Here is a 21,449-nt window from a genome sequence, read left to right as displayed (position 1 = left end):
AGTCCGATTATATAGGCCACGTAATTCAAAATGTCGGCAAACATCGGTTTTTTGTATTCTTAGGTATACCGCGGAACCTGTCGGTGATGGAAAATAATTTTGTATGGGACTTTTACCAAATATCATGGAAAACTTGAAATGGTTCGTGGAAATTTCACAAAGTTTAATTTTGTGTTCCTGTGTTATTTAACCAGAATGGCTCGATTCTTAGTGATCCAATTGCAATCTGCAAGGGTATACAAACTTCGGCGTGTCGAAGTTAGCTTCCTTTTTTGTTAAATTTTGATTTCCCCGAAAATTTGTTGAAATACGACAAATTAATATATTTTTATTTAAATTCTCCTATTGTTCCATCTATACGATATAGTGGCCCGTTTATACTTGAAAATGTATTTATGGGAATAGAAATAAGACTGTCTGGAAAGATTTATTAAGATAAGTTTATAAGTCACTTCTTCACTGCGTTAAAAATAATAAAATAAAAAAGTTACCTTATTATAAAAATCATAAGATTTACTATTAGATTTGAATATTTGTTGTGAAAGAGATAAAGCAATTATCTATTCCTTATTCAAGGATACTTATGTTAACGTTTTAAAATTTAAATGTATGTAAACGGTGTTGCCAGAGTATTCATTAAAATTTGACATGATTGTGGGATGCCACTACGGGCGATGTTTTTAAACCGAACAGCTGCGAATTCTCTCCCTGCCGCCACCCCCTGAACGACCGTAATTGCACTATTTAGTTTACTTAGAATAGAAAAAAGTGTCACTGTACGCGCCTGCGCTCTGGATCCAGCGGACTTATCAAATTCGTTAATCTAATCTTGGCATAAGCGCAGCCCGCCCCGATTTTCATCCTCTGCCGAACCGCACTCGGTTAGTTTCGCTCCGAAGCCGCTCCCGCTCGCATCGCCCAGGAGGTGTAACCTAGAAAAAGTGACTGTAAGTGGATCATGGGTAATACATCAATGACAGTCGACGTATTGGCCGCGGAAAATATAAACATTACAAGCTTTGACTCTGTGTGTGCCTTAAAATCAAGTGCCCAGCGAGCGGGAGATGCGAGATGTGTCGCCTCATCTGCTGAGACCTACGACCTTTGGAACGTGGACTGGCTAACATGCAGATTCTCTATAATCCACAAACTGAGATAGCGCGTATATTGCTAACATCGAAAAATTGAAACTTGGGTGGCACCCAAAGATCTACTGGCCGAATACGATTAGATAGCCGCCGGGTTCAAAGTGTGGTAATTGGAGTGCAAGAAACCGTTCGATTCGAGTTCGAGGGTTGGCATAACGTTCCACCCCCGGGCCAATACAAACTACATACGGTTTTCCCTTAAAAACTATTAACTTGATCTGACAACTAGCACATATTTCTGGTAGATTAGTAGCTTTATTCACTTGTTATCTGTTGTAATTGCTGCATTTACTCTAATCTTTTTCAGCCCCAATATGACTTCGTCTCTCCTGCCCGGTAACATTGTGTACGGCGGTCCTGTGACCGCTCGGGAGGCCCAGGACTCTAGATCCGTCGGCCAGTATGTACTGGACCAATACAAGAGCTTCGGCGACCAGACTGTGCTGGTGGATGCCGTCAACGGAGTGGAGTACACCGCCAGCTTCATGCACAAGTCCATTGTCCGCCTCGCTTACATTCTCCAGAAATTGGGCGTGAAACAGAACGACGTCATCGGTCTGTCCAGCGAGAACAGCGTTAACTTTGCCCTGGCCATGTTCGCCGGCTTTGCAGTGGGTGCTACAGTGGCTCCTCTTAACGTGACCTACTCGGATCGCGAGGTCGATCATGCCATTAACCTATCCAAGCCCAAGATCATATTCGCCTCCAAGCTTACTTTGGATCGAGTGGCCAAGGTGGCTAGCAAAAACAAGTTCGTCAAAGGCATCATCGCCATCAACGGCAGCTCCAAGAACTTCAAGAACATCCATGACCTCAAGGATCTGATGGACAACGACAAGTTCAAGACCCCATCGGAGTTCACGTCCCCGCAGGCTAATAAGAACGAGGATGTGGCCCTGATTGTGTGCTCTTCGGGAACCACGGGACTGCCCAAGGGCGTGCAGCTCACTCAGATGAATCTGGCGGCCACCCTCGACTCACAAATGTAAGTTTCTGTTCGCCACATGACAGCAGACTTGACAATTGATCTCCTTTAAACAGCCAGCCCACGGTGATCCCCATGGAGGAGGTTACTCTGCTGACCGTCATTCCTTGGTTCCATGCCTTCGGCTGTCTTACTCTCATCACCACTGCCTGCAGGGGTGCCCGCCTGGTGTACCTGCCCAAATTCGAGGAGAACTTGTTTTTGTCGGCGATCGAGAAGTACCGCGTGATGATGGCCTTCATGGTGCCCCCGCTAATGGTGTTCTTGGCCAAGCACCCCATCGTGGACAAGTACGATCTGTCCTCGCTGATGGTTCTGCTGTGTGGAGCCGCACCCCTGAGTCGCGAGACCGAGGACCAGATCAAGGAGCGCATCGGTGTGCCATTCATCCGCCAGGGGTACGGACTGAGCGAGTCCACGTTGAGCGTGCTAACGCAGAACGATGACTTCTGCAAACCTGGTAGCGTGGGCGTGCTCAAGGTGGGCATCTACGCCAAGGTCATCGATCCGGATACCGGCAAGATTCTGGGTGCCAACGAGCGCGGAGAGCTGTGCTTCAAGGGCGACGGCATCATGAAGGGCTACATCGGGGACTCCAAGTCCACCCAGACGGCCATCAAGGACGGGTGGCTGCACACGGGTGACATTGGGTACTACGATGACGATTTCGAGTTCTTCATCGTGGACCGCATCAAGGAGCTGATCAAGTACAAGGGTTTCCAGGTGCCTCCAGCCGAGATTGAGGCGCTGCTGCTCACCCACGAGAAGATCAAGGATGCGGCGGTCATTGGCAAGCCGGACGAAGAGGCCGGCGAGCTGCCGCTGGCCTTCGTGGTGAAGCAAGCCAATGTCCAGCTGAGCGAGAATGATGTCATTCAGTTCGTGAACGAGCTCGCCTCGCCGGCCAAGCGGCTTAGGGGTGGCGTGATCTTCGTGGACGAAATTCCAAAGAACCCTAGCGGGAAGATCCTGCGCCGCGTCCTGCGTAACATGCTCAAGAAGCCAAAGTCCAAGTTGTAAGGGGATCGGATCCCCCCTTTCGTGTGCGTGTACAAAGAGTTTACTATGTGTATGATTTATTATTGCTAAACTTTGTTTTATAAACTACCAACTGGTTGGGTTTTCGATTTACTCATATTTGGCTTTTCTTCGAACTTTGCTCGCTTAAAACTTAAATACAAATAAAAACCGCTGGGAGTCCGCAGCTGGGAACTCCGATGGAATTACATACGTTTGGATGTCCGGTCTACCAATAACAAGTTATATATAAACAACTACACACAATACACTCGCTCTCAACGCGTCGTAACAAAACTTGTCGTATAATTTGCTTCTGTTTTCCCATATCTTGTTGTCGCTTCTATATAGACTCGTTATAATTTCGTATATGGTGTATACATATATTTATATATATATTTATTTGAAATATTTAACTACTCATCTTTGCCTTGCTTTTGTAAATAGTCGTTTAACACTTATTGTTTTCTTTTTTGGGGAAAAGTTCTCGCTAAGTCGCACCAAATTGCATATATACTTTTATGGGGCTCATTTGTGTTTCCGGTATATAAAGAGAGGTTTATATGTCTGTCTGTTCTCTAGCATTAGTTCACTAATTATTGTGTATGAAACCTTAAATGTAAGAGAAATGCCTTGGTTTCTATTTAACGGAAATATCATAGTTTGTGTAAAATCCAACTCAACCTACGCCTGCTCCTGATCTTGTATTGTTGCAATGCTAATCGACTGACTTGGTGCATGACCTATTACTCTTAACCTAGCTCGAGAAATTAGAGGCTTAAATTCAGTTGTTCACTTCGTTAGTTGCTTTTCTTTTTAAATAAAATAAGGTGCTGTTTTAAAATTAGCTCGCTCATTGTTCTACTCCTTCGCTTTCCTTGCTTTTTGGCACAATTCTGACAACAAATGGGTTACTCTGATTGTCACTTGTGAACAAAACTATACTGTGTCTCTATGTGTGTGTGTCGTGAGTGTGAGAGTGTGAGAATTAAGTATATTATTGCTAAAATTGTATTTTGATCCCTGGGACCACATATAAAAGTCGAGAGACCTCAACACGACAGCAAAGAGCAATACATCGATTGCAGTTGCATGATGACCAGTGAAAACCGTGGAGTTGTTCCACCTAAGGCGAAGAGCTGTCCCGATTAGATTCCCCGTCCGATGCTGCTGTGGATCACACAATTATCTCCATGCGGTTCGCCTTGCGCGTGACCTTGGGTGGGCCTTGTGCTAAGTCCGACATGCCGCCGTATTTGAACGAGAAGATGACAGTCTGTTGGCCAAAGTTGGCTTCAAATCTGCGGGGTTGAAGTAGGTACATAAAGTCGTGACCCTAGACTCGCGAGACTGGGTACTTACTCTGTGCTTATGTGTATCTCGGGCGGTTTGCCTGTAGCATTTTGAATGACTAAAAACATTTTGGTGACAATTTCAATGACGTGACCCGTTTGAAACACAAAGTCTCCCTTCTTGCGGCCAAATTCCGACTGGAAGATACAGAAAAAATCTGAATCTGTTACAAATTCACAGCTCTTGGCCGTCGCTTACCGCCTTCACATGGAACACGGCAATGTCATCCAGGTAGGGGCTCAGCGACATTCGGTAGATCTCCGAGGCAGGCACTCTGTACTTGATTTGCAGCGTTCGCTGATCCAACAGCAGCAGCGAGGAGGTGGACAGGACCAACAAAATGGGAACAAACTGAAATCATCAATGTAAGCATACAATTTTCCACTTGAGAACCATATTCTGCGCTTCACCTTGCCACTGGAGCGAGCTATCTTGTTGATGATGTCCGCAAAGACCACGTACTGATCATTTGTCTCGGAGCACATCTTCTTCCACTGCTGATTGTGCCGCAGTCGGACATAGTCGCCCACAAAGGGATGTCCCACACTGTGTACAAAAAAAATGGAACCTTATGAGCTCAAGCTGCTAAGTAAAACGGTCTGAAACCCCATACCTTCGTGCATAGGAGGCTTTCCGATCCTTGAAGATGATGCTGGCTGTGACCTTCTCCCGCATTCGATTGCGCGCCGTCTGATCGAAGGAGTTGCGGTAAATGTAGCACTTCCAGCGATGGTAGATGGATCGCAGCAGTCGCGAGGCGTCTGCGAGAAAGACTGGAGCCGCCGGCCACTCTGTGGAAAGCGGACTCAACGTGTTCGGGGGCAGTCGAAGGGGAATGGTCAGCAGGAACTGCCGGATCTTCCACTGGCGATAGTAGCGTCCTATCACGTCGATGGCCCACTTAACCTGGCGTTTGTACTTGAGAGACCGATACTCTTCGCGAGCCTGGTAGGGGAATGCATAAATCGTGAAAATGTGTGAAATAAAAACTAACATGCAAATCGAATATTATAACAAGCTTATTTTTTTTGGATTTTACATTTAAATTGATCTGATATTTCATGAATTTAATAAGGCTTTTACATAAAATATACACACATAAAATAAATAAAAAGAATATTAATTTCGGGAAGCCGAAATTTAGATACCCTTGCAGCTTGACATGAGATCATGACATCGAATTAAAAATCGATCCTAACTAAAAATGAAACAAATTCAGTTCGGAAAGATTTTCTATGTTAGTTGTTAGATTTTTAATAAATCTGCATATCGAATTTTTAATTAAAACAATTTGAAAATGTTGCCTATTTTTTGAGAATTTTAACGATGTAATTCCTTATCAAATTTTCAAAGAAAATGAACAAATTTTGTGTTCTTCCTGACGAGGCTAAAAGACTCGCTTGATGGTGGTGATCAAGAACATATATGGTTTATAGGGTCGCAAATGACTCCTTCACTAAATAAAATCATAATATTCTTTAAGAAGAAATTAGAAGGAAATATTTGCATTCTTTCAATGGATACTTATCTAAATTTTCATGTTATTTTATTTATTTTTTTGACAAAACAAAGTTTTAAAAACCATAACAAATAGGGAAAGCTTTTCTTTGCTAGTTTTTAGAAGGTTTATAAATCTGCATACTAAATTTTTTATTGAAAAAATTATAATAATATAATATAATATATATAATATTAAATTAAAATGCCAGGAAGAAAAAAAAAACAGCAATGTTTTAAATATAGAACTCTTTTTATATATCCGACTTCTCCTCTCGATTACATCCTAACCAGATTCGTATATCATATAGTTCTAGCAGTTTCAGTACTTTTTATAGTTTGGAAACGAACACTGCAAGGGTATATGTAGCTTCTATTATTTGTTAAAATTAAATTAAGAATACAATAGAACATTGGCAATGCTTACGACACGATATAAACTCCATAAATGCCTACGACCCGTGAAGGGAATGCCAAAACGGCACTCCTAACATGCATAAAATTAAAGTTAAAGAAAAAATCAAGTCATGCTGTGCGTTAGAGGACCGATATTGCAAAGCCGAACTTACCCGCCACGTCCGCCAGGCGCTCGAGATGATCATCTGGCTCTGTCGCATACGCTGGTAGCGCTTTCTAGCATGGTACATGCGGAACATCTTCTGGATCAACACGGCCAGCTCACCGATTCGCAGGCGGCGGAACTGCTCCAGTTCGTAGACGGTGCGCGGACTGCGCACGAACACATTTTTGGTGCCTATTGTGAACTCGGCCGAGGGCAGCGGCAGGTTTCGGATGATCAGGGCTATGCCCTCCACCTGGCTGCCGCCGTGGAAGTGCGGCCAGGTGAGGCTGTTGAGCAGCTTGTAGCGGTGAAAGAACTTGACGTGCAGCAGGTGGTAGCAGTGGCCGGTGCGGCACAAGTGGACCAGTGGCATCAGAGACATGTAGCGCACCTGGTGCTGCACCAGCGCCATGTCAAACTGGTGCGGCTGCTTGCCCTCATTGGGCTTAATGCAGAACACGTAGTGGGAGCGGCGATGCTTCACGATGGCCAGCAGGGTCTGGAGCTGGGTGCGGATGTTCGAACTCAGCGTGCTGGGCTTCTTGGTGACCTGACGGCGAGGGTTGCCCTCGGGAAATAGACTCTGTATTAGCGACAACTTGCTTTGGTAGAAGGCGGCACTGATGTACTTTGGCAGAATGTCCGAGTTTTTCTCGAGGAACCGGTGTATTGAGTAGTTCACCACGTTGGCAAAGTGTCGAATTCTAAAAAATGCAAAACCATGAATTAGGATTTCATATCCGAGAGATGGTAATAACCCCAGATACTAACTGAAAGCACATGGAATTGCTGCCGGTGGTCATGAAGTTGGGATGCCCCGCACAACACTGCTGAACGCGCGAGAGCAGCGCCTCGTTGCTGTTTAGATGGGATTCGTTTATCAGGCTGAGGATGCCATAGCTGGGCTTGTCTATCAGCTCGCAGATGGACTCGTTGTCGAAGTAGTCTATCCGCGACCACTCCAATCCCTCGCGGATGTACAGCTCCTGCTCGGAGCGCAGCACATGGAAAACAAAGTTCTGGAAGCGAAATAAAAACCAATTAAGTTATGAATTAGTCTCAAAACTTTTTAAAAATTAATAATTCCTGCCTGATGTATTTTCTCCGCGCTATAATTTATGGCAAACTGCTCGAAGGAGTTGTGGTCAAGCACTTCGAATCCGTAAAAGTCCAGCAGGGCCAGGTTCTTCTCGCGCTGCGTCGATTTCAAGGACTCGTTGATCTTGTTGACCAGCCATGTGAACAGGCGGCTGTAGAGCGTGCGACATAGCGTGTTCCGGTTGCAAGCCGCCTGCCTGGCGTCCATTTCGCAGCCCACATCCTCCTGGGCGCTGTTTGAGCTGTTCGCTCTGGTCAAGCAGTTGATCAGAATCTGAGCCTCCATATTGAGGAGCTGTGCTGTCTCCTGGACCTCTGTAAGGGCACATTTCATTTATAATTGTTTTATAAGCTTGCTTAGCCTGCGACTTACCGTAAACATTCGACACCTGACAGCCCTCGGTTCCATCGATGTTGGTGATGGGCACAAAAATGAAGTTGCCCAATTTTAGCACCACAGCAATGACTCGAAAAATAGAGCTGATTTCATCGCAGCTAAGGCCCAGCACATCAAGAGACCGCTAAAATATTAAAAAAATATACATATTAAAATATCAAGAGATATATTATAAATTTTCAAATATAATTATTTTTAATAGAAAAAACAATTAAAAATATATTAAATACTAAAATAATAATAGTTTTTTATAGAAAAAAATATTAAAAACAAAAATGTAATAATAAAAAATATTATTATTATTAATTTTTAAAAGAAAAAATTTAAAAAAATATATTAAATATTAAAATAATAATATTATTAATTTTTAATAGAAAACTTTAAAGGATCTAAAACACTTGCTTGTACCTTGGTATAGTGAAAATTCATGCGATCCTCTTCCATGGCAGTTGTGTTCCGAAGCAGCTCGTACTTCTCCACATTCCTGTACAGCTTGAGGGATTCTAGACACCAAAGAGTATTAGTAATCTCCTTTAAACGCTTCTCTTGAACTTACTTAGCAATTGGAGATCAGCCCCTAATAGTAACTGGTAAAATATGTGAAAGTTTCGCTCTCCCATGATGGTGTCCGTTATACGGGTCTGTGGAGGGAAAATACATTATAAATTGGGGTAACTTTAAGGGTAAACAGTTGTATAGAAATTGGGCAAACCTTTTCCAACATATCTTAGGGGTAAGCACGAAGAAAATGTACGGATTGTTATACATATAATTAGTGTATGGCGCTAGTTGTTTTACTTACAGTGAGTTATGTGCACTCCCATCGGATCGCCCTTGAAGTCAATTTCAATATCAAACAATTTGCCCTAAAGAGAAACCCAAAACATTAAGGATCAATTCTTTTTTATCAAGAAGGGGAAGCTATACGTCAGGTGTTTGAGATATTCCAACTTAACGTAAACAAAAAATCAATTTTTTGGTAATTTACACTTACATATCGACTTGAGTTATTATTCTTTAGCGTGCAGGCATTGCCCATGGCCTCCAGGAACACATCCGCACAGGTGACGCACTCGCGCAATCTTTGCGTGGGCGACTTGTGGCGCCTGTGCAGCGAGGAGCTGGCCGAGGGCGTGGGTGACACTGAACTCGGCGGCGGCGGGGGCGGCAGGTCGCCCAGCACCTTGCTAAGCTTGTGTGCATCGTACAGCGATATACGTTGCGTCGAGCCCGTAAGGGAGTTTCGATCCCTTTCCCGCTCTGGCTGGCTCTCAGTCGAGTGCTGGCGCATCAGATTGGAGCAGCTGCCGCGGTGCGGATGCGCTGAATGGGCGGCGGTGGTGGACAAACGACTATTGCTGCCGCGAAGCTCGGTCCGCTCCTCCTTCTCCAGACTCTGGGCTCGAACGCACTTGCTGTGACCGCACTGGCGGCAGCCTCCATAGCCCGAAACGGAGGGCACGGCATACTTGGGCGATCCCTTGGCAGCAGCTCCGACTTGGGTCTGCTGGTGCTTGAAACACGACTTGGTCGGGTGCAAGTGGTGAGCATGCGATTCGAGCAGGCCGCTGATGTTCTCGCTGCTCTTGTGATGCGAGAAGTCAAAGTCCACGATCTTCTCGCGCATGTGGCGTCTGGTCTGACGCTCGATGCTCTCGGCCCTGGTTCGCGAACGCTGCGAGGGTCCTGGCGAGGGACTCTGGCGCCGCGAATTAATGGCCGGGGCCGGGTTTTCAGCCCGGTTCTTGCAAATGATAAAATTGGCAGTGCCGGAGCAGCTGCTGGAGGCGCGCCTGTGCGCGTGCAGCAATACCCCACTGGCCGAGCTGGTCGAGGATTGCTTGCGCAGGACATTCGGGGTGGGAGGGCAGTGCGTGCGATCCTGGATGTGGGTCAGGAAGTTCACGATCATTTTAAATGTCTCCGTTTTGCCCGCCCCACTTTCGCCTGTGAGGAGTACGCATTGGTCCTCGCTTTGGTCCTTGAGCGACTGGTAGGCCAGGTTCGTGAGGCCATATCTAGAAGGGATAAATGGATGTGGTAACAATGAGCTGAAAACATACAGATCGATCACTTCATACATGTGGGGCGGTAGCTGGAAGATGCCCTTGTCGCCATAGTTGCGGACGTTGTCCAGCGAGTGCTCGGATATGTGATGATATGGATTTAGAGCCACAACAGAAGTTCCAATGTAGGTCTGCAAGAAGAAACAATGTAAGGGAATGTGTGGGAGATCAATCCTCCAGACTCACATATATGTGATCGCGCTTGTAGCGCTGGTGGATGTTATTTATGAAGCTATCCTCGGACAGGTTCTCCAGCAGAACTGAGTCCCATGTGCCGATTTCCTGCTCCATCGCGACACCCAATTACAACGACGTGCACGGCAGTAGTGGCAGTAGCAGCAACAACAACGGCAACGGCCAAAATCGAGCTCAGCATTTGAATACATCAACTGGTAACGGGGCCAAGACAAGACCGACACCGACACCGAAAACGGGAACGGCAGCGGGTGGGAGGGTGGTCGTTAATGGCTGCAACAATTGCATAATTTATCGCGGGCCCGCTCGCATCTGGGCAAAAATCCGTGTTTTGATTTTCTGATTCAATTATTGATTTTCATATGCTGGCGAGCAACAGCCTCGAGAGCGTGTATACACAGATATCCCGTTTTCCGACTTTAACCCTTCAGCTCCGTAACTCTGGCACTTCCGTTTGACTTCCGGAGGCTTGGCATTTAGGTGTAATTGCTTTTTTAAGCCACGATTTGCACATTTTGTTTACCTTCTCATTTATTTTTTGCATCCAGTGGGTACTAGGGGTGGGCAGCCATCGATGACAAAAGCAGTGTATTTTCATGAGCCGTTATCGATAACTGTACCCTGAAAGAGAGTATTCGGAATTTTGCATGGTTTTTTATTACTGGTCAATTTAAATTTAAGTATTGTATTTAATCCTTATTGTATTTAAATCCTTTAAAATATTTTTTAGATGCCTTATATGTATCCTTTTTTTAAACGGTATTGGCAAAGTCGGCCTTCAAGAATTATCGAACGGTATATCGAACTACTTACCATCGCTATTGCCAATTTGTTGTTCCAAGGAGAATCTAAAAAAGCTTTCATGGTTGTCCAGATCCCGCCGAGACCATGAACACGGACGAGCGAAACTTCCGCTCCAGCTACTATGAGAAATGCCTGATCAACAGCGTGGAGGAGAAGAAGTCACTGAACAAACTCCTCCAAGATGATGTCCGCAACCTGAACAAACTAAAGCAATTCTGCATGAACTACACGGTACCCAACATACACAGGAGCTATCTGTGGGCATTGGTCATGGGCATCTTGCCGCTCCACAAGGCTTCGACGGCCTATATACGCGACCAGAGACGTGAGGTCTACGAGGATCTGCTGCGAGCGGTGACGGTACTTCAATGTGCTGCCCAGAAGGAGAAGGAGCTAGTGATGCACACCATGTGGCTGCTGGAGTCCAATCGACTGTGGCACGGGACCGCCAGTCCCAGTCTCCAGGCGGACGACACCCACTTTATCGAGATTGTGCGGACCCTGCTACAGATATTCAACGACGACGTGGACACCTACTGGATAGCCAAGGGATTCTACAAGTACACCCGCGAGCTAAAGAAGGAGTGTGCCAAGCTTAAGGAACAAACACAGATGCTGCTCAAGCGCGAAGACCATCCGTTGTTCAGGTAAGTTACCAATTGGACCTAAAAGGAAGTGCCTTATTGTTTAAATTATCCTTTCAACAGCCACCTGGAGGAGCTGGGAATGTTCGATGGCAACTCCACGCTGCTCGAGAACTGGTACATCACTTGCTTTGCGGGCGTTATTTGCGAGACTGTCCTGGTTAAGATATGGGACAAAGTGTGCGGTGGATCTCGGAAGATTGTCGTTTTCCTATTTATTGAGATAGTGAAGGACTTAAGGTCCCTGATTCTTAAGCAAAAGTCCCTGGCAGAGGTTAAAAGGCTGATAGAAGGGGTAAGTGAAGTGCCTTCCAAACCAATTTTCTTCTCAACATTTTAATGCTCCCCCAGGTAAAGGATCTCGATGGCGTCATTGTCAACAAGGCCATCAAATCGCTGCAGATCAACAACAGCGAAGTCGAGTACACACACTAGTTACATTATTCTAATTTTTTTTATATTGGGCATATAAAGGCGAAAGAAAGCAACTAAATGTATTTGAAGATCACATCGTTCTTGTCACCCACCGTCTGCAGTTCCAAGGTCACTGGGCACTGCATCCAGTAGGAGAGCAGCTCCTCCGTATAGCCGATAAGGAAGTACATTTTGCGCGGAGTAATCGCCTGCCGGATGAGGGCCGCGATTCGAATAGTGTTGTGTTGCCGCTTGATGATGACCTCGGAGCAGACGAGGGCGTGCCAGGTGCCCGTCATGAACTTGCGAATGAACACATCCTCGATGGCGGTCTGGGAGGGGCGCAGGCCATCCTCCAGGGTGGCTGAAAAGGAGCAAATGATTCCGTGAATATTGATCTCTAATAAATTGTTTGCAACTCACAAGTGTTCCAAGAGTTCCACGACTTGCGGTGGCCAATGAAATGCGGCGGATTAGCCATCTCGTATGTGAGCGGCCTGTTCCGCTTTGTGGTTATGCGGTAGCGCCCCGATTGCACGCGACAGCACACGGCGCTGGTGTGGATGCTCGAGCGACTGAGCAGCTGGGCCTCCGCCAACGCCACCTGCGGCACCAGCTGTGATAGTTGGGATTAAAAACATATTTTATATCAATTTTTAACTCACCTTTTTAAGGAAATTCATTATTTTCCGGCAGGAACAATTTTGCGTCCAGCAACAGCTGATTGGCGTGACGTAACGGCTGATTAGAGATGGGAGATTTGTGCTGAAAGAAATCGATAAGTGTTAACAAACTTGAGATTAAAAAATTATTTAAATTTAATTTATATTTATAGTTTCGGCTTTAAGTAATCTACTTTTATTTGAAAAGAAAAACGTAACACAAATCTTTACGGTATTTGGTTATTTTAAATTTGTATGTGTATTGTGTGTAAAATGCTAAATTATTTACAGATTGGTTTTTTCTAGTTTAAACTTTCATAATGTTTACTCATACCCTTTTAAATAGTTTATATTTTATGGTCTAAATTTTATAATTTTTTTAGGGATTTTATTACCTTTTGAAATTTGCGCTCACAATCGCAAGCATTCGTTGGACCGAGATTAATTCCTCGGACTTGGTAACACTGGCAAGAGCACTAGGCCTGCGCGAAGCGCTTGGAAAATGGCCTAAACGCAGGACATAGAACAAAGATCGCGGCTCAGAGGATCAACTGGTGAACTACCTGCCGGAGCTAACGTAAAACCGGGCTCTTCTCGGAACTCCTGCTACCTGCCCAAGGGCCAGAACGGATACATTCGAAGCCATGACGCTGAACGAGAGCGACGCCACCCGCTTGGAGCTAACGCGCAACTTCCTGGAGCTATCGCGCAATGCTGAGACCTGCACTGCCCTCCGCAGCTCCGACTGCATCCAGCTGCTGGTGCAGATCCTGCACGCTAACGACGAGGGACTGGTCACGGCGCGAAAGTACGCCAGCCAGGCGCTGCACAACATCGTCCACAGCCATCCGGAGGAGAAGGAGCGCCAGCGGGAGGTGAAGATTCTGCGCCTTCTGGACCAGATTTTGGACTACTGCAACTTCCTGCGCACCCAACTGCAGAGCGGGGGCGAGGCGATCGCCGACGATGAGGATCGGCATCCCCTGGCGGCCATGAAGCTGCTAATGAAGGCCAGCTTCGACGAGGAGCACCGCCAGACGATGTGCGAGCTGGGCGCCCTTAAAGCGATTCCCAACCTTGTGCACCTTGACCACGCGGTCCACGGCCCGGCAGCGGGACGGGAACAGTGCAACGCCTTGAGGAGCTACGGCCTGATGGCCCTGACGAATCTCACGTTCGGAGACGAGAACGTCCACAACAAGTCGTACCTGTGCGGCCAGCGCCAGTTCATGGAAGTGGTCATTGCCCAGCTAAACACGGCTCCGGACGAACTGCTGCAGGTCCTTGCTGGAGTGCTGCGCAATCTCTCGTGGCGCGCGGACAAGCATATGAAAACCATCTTCAATGAGCTGGGCACGGTGACGTCCTTGGCCCGAGCGGCCATGCAGAACAAGAGCGAGAATACTCTGAAGGCCATACTCTCCGCCCTGTGGAATCTCTCCGCACACTGCAGCACCAACAAAGCCGAATTCTGTGCGGTGGATGGGGCGTTGGCCTTTCTGGTCGGAATGCTGAGCTACGAGGGGCCGAGCAAGACTCTCAAGATCATCGAAAACGCTGGTGGCATTCTGCGGAACGTTTCCAGTCACATTGCTGTGTGTGAGCCCTACCGCCAGATCCTGCGACGTCACAATTGTCTGGCCATCCTCCTGCAACAGCTAAAGTCCGAGTGCCTGACTGTGGTCAGCAACTCGTGCGGCACCCTGTGGAACCTCTCAGCCCGCTGTCCCGAAGATCAGCAGTTCCTCATCGACCACAACGCCATTCCACTGCTGCGCGCTCTGATCAGCTCAAAGAACTCAATGATCGCCGAGGGAAGCGCTTCGGCCCTTAAGAATCTGGTCAACTTTAGGGCCACCATGGAGCTGATGCCCAACGGTGACGGCGGATCGTTGCCGCTGGACAAGGAGTCTGGCCACGCAGGAACTCTGCCCCGTCGGTACAGCTCACTCCGACTGAGCTCAAATCCTACAGGATCACTGAAGAAGGTACGACCTTCCACGGTGAGCGCAACTGGAGGTTTCCTCGCTAGGAAGTGCGAGAGCCGCGAGTCCATTTACTCGGGAAAATCGGACTCTACAAAATACTCGACCAAGTCGGAGGGTGCCAAGAATCCGTTCGAAATAGTCACGCCCACCGAGGAGCAGCCCATTGATTACTCCATGAAATATATGGAACATAAACCCAATAGCTCCAAGACCTTCGAGATTGACTTGGACCAGCCCACAGACTTTAGTGCCAGATATAAGGAGAGGCGATCAGTGCAGTCGTCGGCGCAGCCAGAGCTAAAGGTGGAGGCCAACAAAGCTACCAGCAATGCCCTGCCACTGGCCAAGTCATCCTCGGCCTCGAAGCTGCCCAATGAAGCAGGTCACTTGCCGGTTTCAGCAGCGAAGCAGAAACTAACGACCGAAGGCGAGACGGAAACTGGGGAGCGGGAGCGTCCGATTAACTACTGTGAGGAGGGCACGCCTGGGAGCTTCAGTCGCTTTGACTCCCTCAACAGTCTGTCCGAGAAGCCGGAGAAGTCAGTGCCCCCCAAAACACCCACGAAACAACCCATTGTCCAGCCTCAGATCATCGACTCTGCGCTGGAAACTCCCTTGATGTTCTCGCGGCGCAGCTCGATGGACTCCCTGGTGGGCGACGACGAAACCATTGCCTGCGAGGACAACGGCTCCGTGATCAGCGAATACAGCCGGATGCAAAGTGGCGTCATATCGCCATCGGAGCTACCCGACTCGCCCACCCAGAGCATGCCTCAGTCTCCCAAACGAGACCGAAAGATGCCGGATCCTGCACAGCTGAGCACGCAGACGCCTGTCCGCCAGCCGCCTGGCAATGTTTTCGAGGATAAGCTTAGCCGGTTCCACGAGGAGCACACGCCTGCTAACTTCTCCTGTGCCACCAGCCTGAGTAACCTGAGCATGCTGGACGACTCCAATGCGAACGCAAATCGAGGACCGCGTGTCAATGACATCAATGGCAATGCGGATGCTCCTCGAAGCTATTGCACGGAAGACACGCCGGCGGTGCTCTCCAAGGCACCCAGCAACAGTGATCTTTCCATTCTGTCGATACCCAATGACATTAACGCCAACGAGGACGAGTCTGTGTCCACGAAAAAGCCAATTGTCTTAGGAATTGACACCCGGACACCGGCGGAGGATGCGATTTCCAAAATGCGTTGCGGCGGAAGTGCCTTGCCCAGTTATCTGCCAGTGTCGGATGAAATGAGCAAGTATTATGTGGAGGACAGTCCATGCACCTTTTCGGTCATCTCCGGACTATCTCATCTCACCGTAGGCTCCGCCAAAGCGGGCCCTGTTTCAAGTCTTCCCATGAGAGCTTCGGAAGAGGCGCCCAAGCTACCGCCCAGACGCAGTGCCATTCCTGGGGAAGTTGAGCCTCGCCTGCCGCCGAAAAGAAGCGATTCGTTGAGCTCACTGTCCATGGACTCGGACGATGATGATAGCAATCTACTAAGCCAGGTAAGAACTGATTAATCTTAATCTTAGTTGTTTCTTCACAACAATTTTTTGAAAAGTGGATCGTTTTGCACCGAACTAACCAAAAAAATTCCCAGCTCTTTCAATGGCCACCTGTAGAGAGCGGTTTGGTTTAGTTCTCGATCCTTGCTAGTCAACTAAAGATACAACATTATTTTAGGATAAATGCGTACCACAGTCTTAATTTACTTTTATTTGATATTGGTTTTTCACATAAGAATTAAAGAATTGGTTTCTTTAAGAAACAATTAACCTTGATTTCGAGTCGGAATGTTATGGAAGGCTTAGGCAGTATGACCAAGAAATTGCACTCCTTGAGAGTCATTAAAATATTAGCTTATTTTTCCTCCTTCTTAAGAAAGTCTTTTACTTATATGCTTATTTTCCCTTCTCGAGAAAGCTGTTAAAATATTAGTTTATTTTTTCCCCTCTTATCCCCAGGCCATTGCGGCGGGCAGCTGCCGACCCCAACCCAGTGGAGCCAGCACCAGTTCCAGCTTGGCCAACACCAGCACCAGCACTCTGACCAGGACAACAAATGGCCTAAAGAAGCAGCAGCAGCCGCCGCCGGAGGAGAATGGTGACAAGCCGAGCTACAGCTCGGATGATTCGCTGGACGACGATGACGACGATGCACGATCAAAGTCCCTGTTCGAGCAGTGCATCCTGAGTGGCATGCACAAGTCCAACGATGCGCTGGAGTCGGAGAGCTGCGAGCCATCGGAACAGCAGCGACAGGGGACGAGCGCCCGGGATCGGTTTGTCAGCAACCAGGTGCGTCAGATCGAGTCCATGCTGGCTGGGCGCCAGCACTAACGGTGAATACGAGTGGCCTGGTTAAGTGAGAAGCGCATGCGATTGTTTGGTGGCTTTTTAATCTTGTCTATGCAATAATATTCTCACGGTCTCAATTTTCCTATAGTTCAGATTAAAAATTTGCGCTTAATTTTAACTCTCCAACACGTGCGATATTATGTCTACCCTGATCTCTCGAAAAAATAGTATATGGGAATGACATTTAAGGAAACTAGGGGCAGAATGGGATACAGTCTGTTCTGTGCTGTGTGTATAAATAAATGTTGCGATCAACTGTGAGGTCCGGGAAACTCTTAACAAGATGCTTGGTTGGACTAGCTTAGGAGGCGAGGGATGGCCTCAGTAGAAACGCTTTCGCGCATTGCGATCCTTGAAGTAGGAAATGGCGAAGATGGCCACCGCCGCCGCCGCAACTACTACAAACAGGAGGATGAAGAAGATCTTGGCGTTAGACATGCCCGGCTTGGGATCGTCTTTGTGTTCGCGCGGAGGCTCGAAGGTCTTGGCATTCGGAATAATATTCATGCGTCGAATAATCTCCTCGTGCTGTAAGCAAAGGAATATAATTGGTTATTTGTCGGTTCCAACACAATAAATAATAACCACTTACACTTGTATTTACATCATCGATGTCGTAGAACTTGAAGCTGTGGATGTCGTGATTGTCGGACAGATCGCCCGTCGTGGCAGACAGTCCAAAGTAGTAGCCAGTGGGCAGTTCCACATTGGCCACCACAAAGCAGCTCTTCCACTCGTTTCGATTCTCCAGATCCGTGGACACAGACAGAATGTCGTTCTCGTATCGAATGCTGATGAGCGTCTCATAATCCACGTTGCGGAAGCGAACTTCGCAGCCGGCCAGCTGGGTGTGTGTGCCGTCGCGATCGTGATCGTAGCTCCAGCTGCCGTTGTTAACCATGGCGCTCAGATAAGGATGTTGGTGCTGCAAAAGGAGCAAGTTCCTCCATAACATGGTAAGTATTGCCTAGGATTTACCTACGTTATGGGGCCCATTGTGATTGCTGTAGGTGTCCAGAATGATGGCCAGCCCGGAGAAGTGGTCCTTGCTGCCAAACACCGGTCCCGTCTCCATGCGCTGCTTTGTGTACCAAATTGCGAAGCCATCGCCGAAGAGCTCAGTGCCCTTTCCATGAACCTTAAAGCCCACATGGACCTCCCAGTTGCGCCCCATTACGGGCTTGAAGAGTAATAAAAAAAAACACAGAATGCTGATAAGGTCAGGCAAGGGAGTGAATGCCAATTAGTCTTACAGAGAAGTTCCAAAGGGCGCCGCTTTTGGACTGCAAGTCCGGTGTCAGTCTTATGTAGTTGCCGGTCACCATTGTGTTGCCCATGAAGTCCCAGTGCGGCAGAAGCACACCCACACCTGCAACCAAGCGGAGATGTAGCCACGTTCCAAGTACACGTAAACCTTCGCTTCGAAAACCGAGACCTAAAGCGAAACCCACCTTGGAATGGACGCACCAGCGAGTGCTCCCGCTTCATGTACTCTCCCTCGTCCGGCATATCCACTTCGCCCAGCACTGCCAACGGGGCGGCGAGGAGCGCCAGCAGCGCCAGGGAACAGTGTGCGCCAGTCGGCTTGGTCATGGCTGCATTCGTTGGCCTCCAAGTTGCTTAATAAGTTGTCGAAAATAAAGACAAGTTTTTTTCGCCGGCCAATTAGTGGTGAGCAATGCGGGTACTAGTGACTCACTTACTGTGATTGGCAACTATCGGCTGTGGTTGGCAGTCATCAGGCCTCTGGTCCCACTGAATTCTCGGTGAGTTATCGAAACTGCCTATCAAGCGTTAGGTTTTTTAATCGAGTTTGAAGTAGCATATGAAGCAGCTAACACTTTTAATTCAATCTGGAACAACTTTGAACTTTTATACAAATATGAAAACAAATAAATTAAATAATTTAAAATTTCCCTGTGAAAGTCAAGAGAAATTTCTTGAGCAAATAATAATGTGTTCATTTAATAAAATTAAAAAAGAAATAGTATGTGACTTGTATACATGCAATATTTTTCTATCTCTAATGTAGGACATGGGAGTACTCCACAAATATGGGACAAATTGCACCAGCTATAAATTTGTTACGGAAGTGCAGCTAATTCCACTAAACTGATGAATGCAAATTATTGTTTTGGACAGTTTCCCCCTTTTTCGGGGCTTAATTCACGCGTCCAACCAGTTTATTATTAATCGCTTTGGATCGGCTTACAACGCCAACAACGCAGCTCCGTTTGTCATGGTAACGGTCGGCGCTGCGCTGCTGCGAGAGACGTTTTTATGGCTTATTGCACACGCACATTGGCGCCTTCACGCCTCGGCTCTTGAAAACGGGGCGGGGGGAAAACCAGTTCCAGTTCCACTTGCGGTTCCAGCGGCACTTCCACCACCCGATAGCTTTCTTCTCGGCGCGTGCTTGGGGGTCACTGTCAAGGTCGTGGAGTGATCGTGAGAACAATCGATCGCCGATAATGCAAATGCGACAGGAATGCAGGCATTTGTCCGATTCAAATGCGCATTTGGGCACAATTAGCTAATTGGCAGCCAGAGAGCGGCTAACGGTGAAAGATCACCTGTGTCAGGTGCGTCAGCTGTGAAAGGCGGCGATGGAGATTCTGATGCTTCCTCAACACGCCGCTAATTGGCATATAACCTGCCTAATTATATCAGTCATTTATGAAATCATTTCACTTTTCACCTCCCCAAAGCTTAATGTATTATCTGAGCCAGTTTCCGCCGAGATATATACATTTTTTTTCGTCATTTGTTCTTGTCGATTGGCGGCTTGAGTCACCTCAGCTGTGCGATCGATCGACTTCCTCATGGTTGTGAGTGAAATATGGCGGTTATTTCGGGATCGGGTACTCAGAGGGAGTGTAAAGGGGAGTGGGGGCCAAGTGGAGGCCCGAAAGCCCAAGCTCCCTAATGAAAGTTGGAGTGATTAATGGTTCGCGTGGCAGAGTTTTCCCACAGCAGGATGTGGCTATCAACATAGCTGGGACATCGCGTCACTGGCTATTTATGGCCAGATAGAATCTGGCAATTAGTAGCACGCTTAAAAGCTCATTTGTCTGGTGTATATTGTAGCTATCGGCTGTCATGTGCGGACAAGCTGGGGCCCAAACAAATCCGAAGTCCGAAATCCGAGACCCGAACGCCGAACTTTTCAATTCCTCAAAGTGGCAATAACCTGGGGCCAGGCCAAGACAGGCCAAGTCTGAGGCCGCTCGGCATTTCAATGATTGATAACCTGCTGCCGAGCAGCGAATCGAACCTGGCAAAGAAAGCCAAAGTACGCGCAAGGCAATTGGCTAATTGATTCAGCATAAATCAATGGCAATCAGTAATTAGCCGCATTAATTGCCTCGCTTACAGCAATTGAGTCTGAACTTGACCCTCTCGCCGTGGATTCAAATACAATGCAAAAACCAAAGAGAACAGAACGGAGAACGGAAGGCCAGCGAGACAATGCCCTCGCAAAAAAAAGATCTGAACTATCGCCCATAGAATGGGTAATAAAGCTGGCAATAGATGCTGTCAGAAATTCCAGGAATATTGATGCATCTAAGGCAATAGGAAGTTTATTTTATAATATTTAAGGATTTATTAGATAATTGAATGATTAACTATAATAAATACTTTATTAATTGAGCCAAATAAAATTTTAATAAAAACTAAACGTGTACTATTTGGTGAAATGTAATATTTATCTTCAACAAAGGAATGTATATTGGTTTGCTATCGATTTGTCTTTATCTATTTTATAGAAAGCAAACTCTTTAGAATGATTAAATTTAATTAATGTTCATCTAAAACTCTTGTTAAATTAAATAAGTCAATTAAAAATGTGGAATCATCAATTTAAATCATTTTAAACACAATTTTTGCAGACATGCAACCGTAAAGTCTATACCTTTAGCTGACACAACCCTTTCGCGGAGAGTATAAATTGAATATTCAATCACTTTGACTTTGGCGGTTGCAGCTCTGGCCAAGGAGCTTTTGTGGCCAGCTGTGAATTGAACTTGAACTTGCTCTCTCCCGCCCCTCACTGCCCCCCCCTGCAGAGTTGGCGCATAAAACAACTAACATAAAACAAGACTCGACTAAACACAAACGCATTTCTCGCATAGCAGCAGACAAGTGTGCAAATCGTATTAAATTAAAGCTAATCAAGCATGACAAGCATTCCTCATGAATTTTACATTTATCGCCGTTTTTTAAGGGCCGCCGCACAGCAGCAAACATTTAGCCACATCCATAA

The 21,449-nt window shown here is 46.9% G+C and overlaps 6 protein-coding genes across 12 annotated transcripts; 3 read left to right on the top strand and 3 right to left on the bottom strand.

The window, feature by feature from the left end:
• The first annotated feature begins 749 nt into the window (after positions 1-749).
• LOC108084603 (luciferin 4-monooxygenase) lies at positions 750-3,264 on the top strand. Of its 2 annotated transcripts, none has more exons than XM_017180885.3 (3): positions 750-947; positions 1,456-2,133; positions 2,190-3,264. In XM_017180885.3, the coding sequence occupies exons 2-3, from the start codon at positions 1,463-1,465 to the stop codon at positions 3,151-3,153; spliced, it is 1,635 nt and encodes a 544-aa protein (XP_017036374.1). In that variant the 5' UTR covers positions 750-947; positions 1,456-1,462; the 3' UTR covers positions 3,154-3,264. The 2 variants fall into 2 exon arrangements, with proteins under 2 accessions (XP_017036374.1, XP_070143250.1); XM_070287149.1 differs by lacking the exon at positions 750-947 and adding an exon at positions 1,118-1,389.
• Positions 3,265-3,377: 113 nt separating this feature from the next.
• Positions 3,378-10,964, bottom strand: Myo95E (Myosin 95E). 4 transcript variants are annotated; one of them, XM_017180879.3, is made up of 17 exons: positions 10,310-10,919; positions 10,139-10,254; positions 9,052-10,075; positions 8,860-8,923; positions 8,770-8,783; positions 8,614-8,698; positions 8,466-8,560; positions 8,034-8,181; positions 7,653-7,975; positions 7,334-7,581; positions 6,570-7,266; positions 6,428-6,487; positions 5,117-5,448; positions 4,914-5,049; positions 4,702-4,854; positions 4,513-4,640; positions 3,378-4,451 (listed from the first exon to the last, which is right to left on the bottom strand). In XM_017180879.3, exons 1-17 carry the CDS (start codon positions 10,412-10,414, stop codon positions 4,328-4,330), a joined length of 3,852 nt encoding a protein of 1,283 aa, XP_017036368.1. In that variant the 5' UTR covers positions 10,415-10,919; the 3' UTR covers positions 3,378-4,327. The 4 variants fall into 4 exon arrangements, 3 of the variants coding, with proteins under 3 accessions (XP_017036368.1, XP_070143249.1, XP_070143248.1); XM_070287148.1 differs by lacking the exons at positions 6,428-6,487; positions 8,770-8,783 and having other exon boundaries at positions 8,876-8,923; positions 10,310-10,918; XM_070287147.1 differs by lacking the exons at positions 8,770-8,783; positions 10,139-10,254; positions 10,310-10,919 and having other exon boundaries at positions 9,052-9,122.
• Positions 10,965-11,096: 132 nt separating this feature from the next.
• TBC1d7 (TBC1 domain family member 7) lies at positions 11,097-12,263 on the top strand. The gene is made up of 3 exons (XM_017180764.3): positions 11,097-11,769; positions 11,830-12,061; positions 12,118-12,263. The coding sequence occupies exons 1-3, from the start codon at positions 11,207-11,209 to the stop codon at positions 12,199-12,201; spliced, it is 879 nt and encodes a 292-aa protein (XP_017036253.1). The 5' UTR covers positions 11,097-11,206; the 3' UTR covers positions 12,202-12,263.
• Positions 12,202-12,945, bottom strand: mRpS24 (mitochondrial ribosomal protein S24). 2 transcript variants are annotated; one of them, XM_017180765.3, is made up of 3 exons: positions 12,846-12,945; positions 12,604-12,796; positions 12,202-12,544 (listed from the first exon to the last, which is right to left on the bottom strand). In XM_017180765.3, the coding sequence occupies exons 1-3, from the start codon at positions 12,861-12,863 to the stop codon at positions 12,255-12,257; spliced, it is 501 nt and encodes a 166-aa protein (XP_017036254.1). In that variant the 5' UTR covers positions 12,864-12,945; the 3' UTR covers positions 12,202-12,254. The 2 variants fall into 2 exon arrangements, with proteins under 2 accessions (XP_017036254.1, XP_017036255.1); XM_017180766.3 differs by having other exon boundaries at positions 12,604-12,784; positions 12,846-12,917.
• A 16-nt stretch (positions 12,946-12,961) lies between these two features.
• On the top strand, positions 12,962-17,303 carry Apc2 (Adenomatous polyposis coli 2). The gene is made up of 3 exons (XM_017180877.3): positions 12,962-13,074; positions 13,226-16,333; positions 16,793-17,303. Exons 2-3 carry the CDS (start codon positions 13,487-13,489, stop codon positions 17,165-17,167), a joined length of 3,222 nt encoding a protein of 1,073 aa, XP_017036366.1. The 5' UTR covers positions 12,962-13,074; positions 13,226-13,486; the 3' UTR covers positions 17,168-17,303.
• On the bottom strand, positions 16,503-18,873 carry LOC108084600 (vesicular integral-membrane protein VIP36). 2 transcript variants are annotated; one of them, XR_011445300.1, is made up of 6 exons: positions 18,637-18,873; positions 18,439-18,554; positions 18,168-18,365; positions 17,778-18,110; positions 17,255-17,713; positions 16,503-17,184 (listed from the first exon to the last, which is right to left on the bottom strand). XR_011445300.1 is itself a non-coding variant. In XM_017180878.3 (5 exons), exons 1-5 carry the CDS (start codon positions 18,776-18,778, stop codon positions 17,507-17,509), a joined length of 996 nt encoding a protein of 331 aa, XP_017036367.1. In that variant the 5' UTR covers positions 18,779-18,873; the 3' UTR covers positions 17,210-17,506. The 2 variants fall into 2 exon arrangements, 1 of the variants encoding a protein (XP_017036367.1); XM_017180878.3 differs by lacking the exon at positions 16,503-17,184 and having other exon boundaries at positions 17,210-17,713.
• Positions 18,874-21,449: the final 2,576 nt, after the last annotated feature.

Source organism: Drosophila kikkawai, chromosome 3R (genome assembly GCF_030179895.1).
Source record: "Drosophila kikkawai strain 14028-0561.14 chromosome 3R, DkikHiC1v2, whole genome shotgun sequence".
NCBI lineage: Eukaryota > Metazoa > Arthropoda > Insecta > Diptera > Drosophilidae > Drosophila > Drosophila kikkawai.
This window is presented reverse-complemented; position numbering and strand designations above follow the sequence as displayed.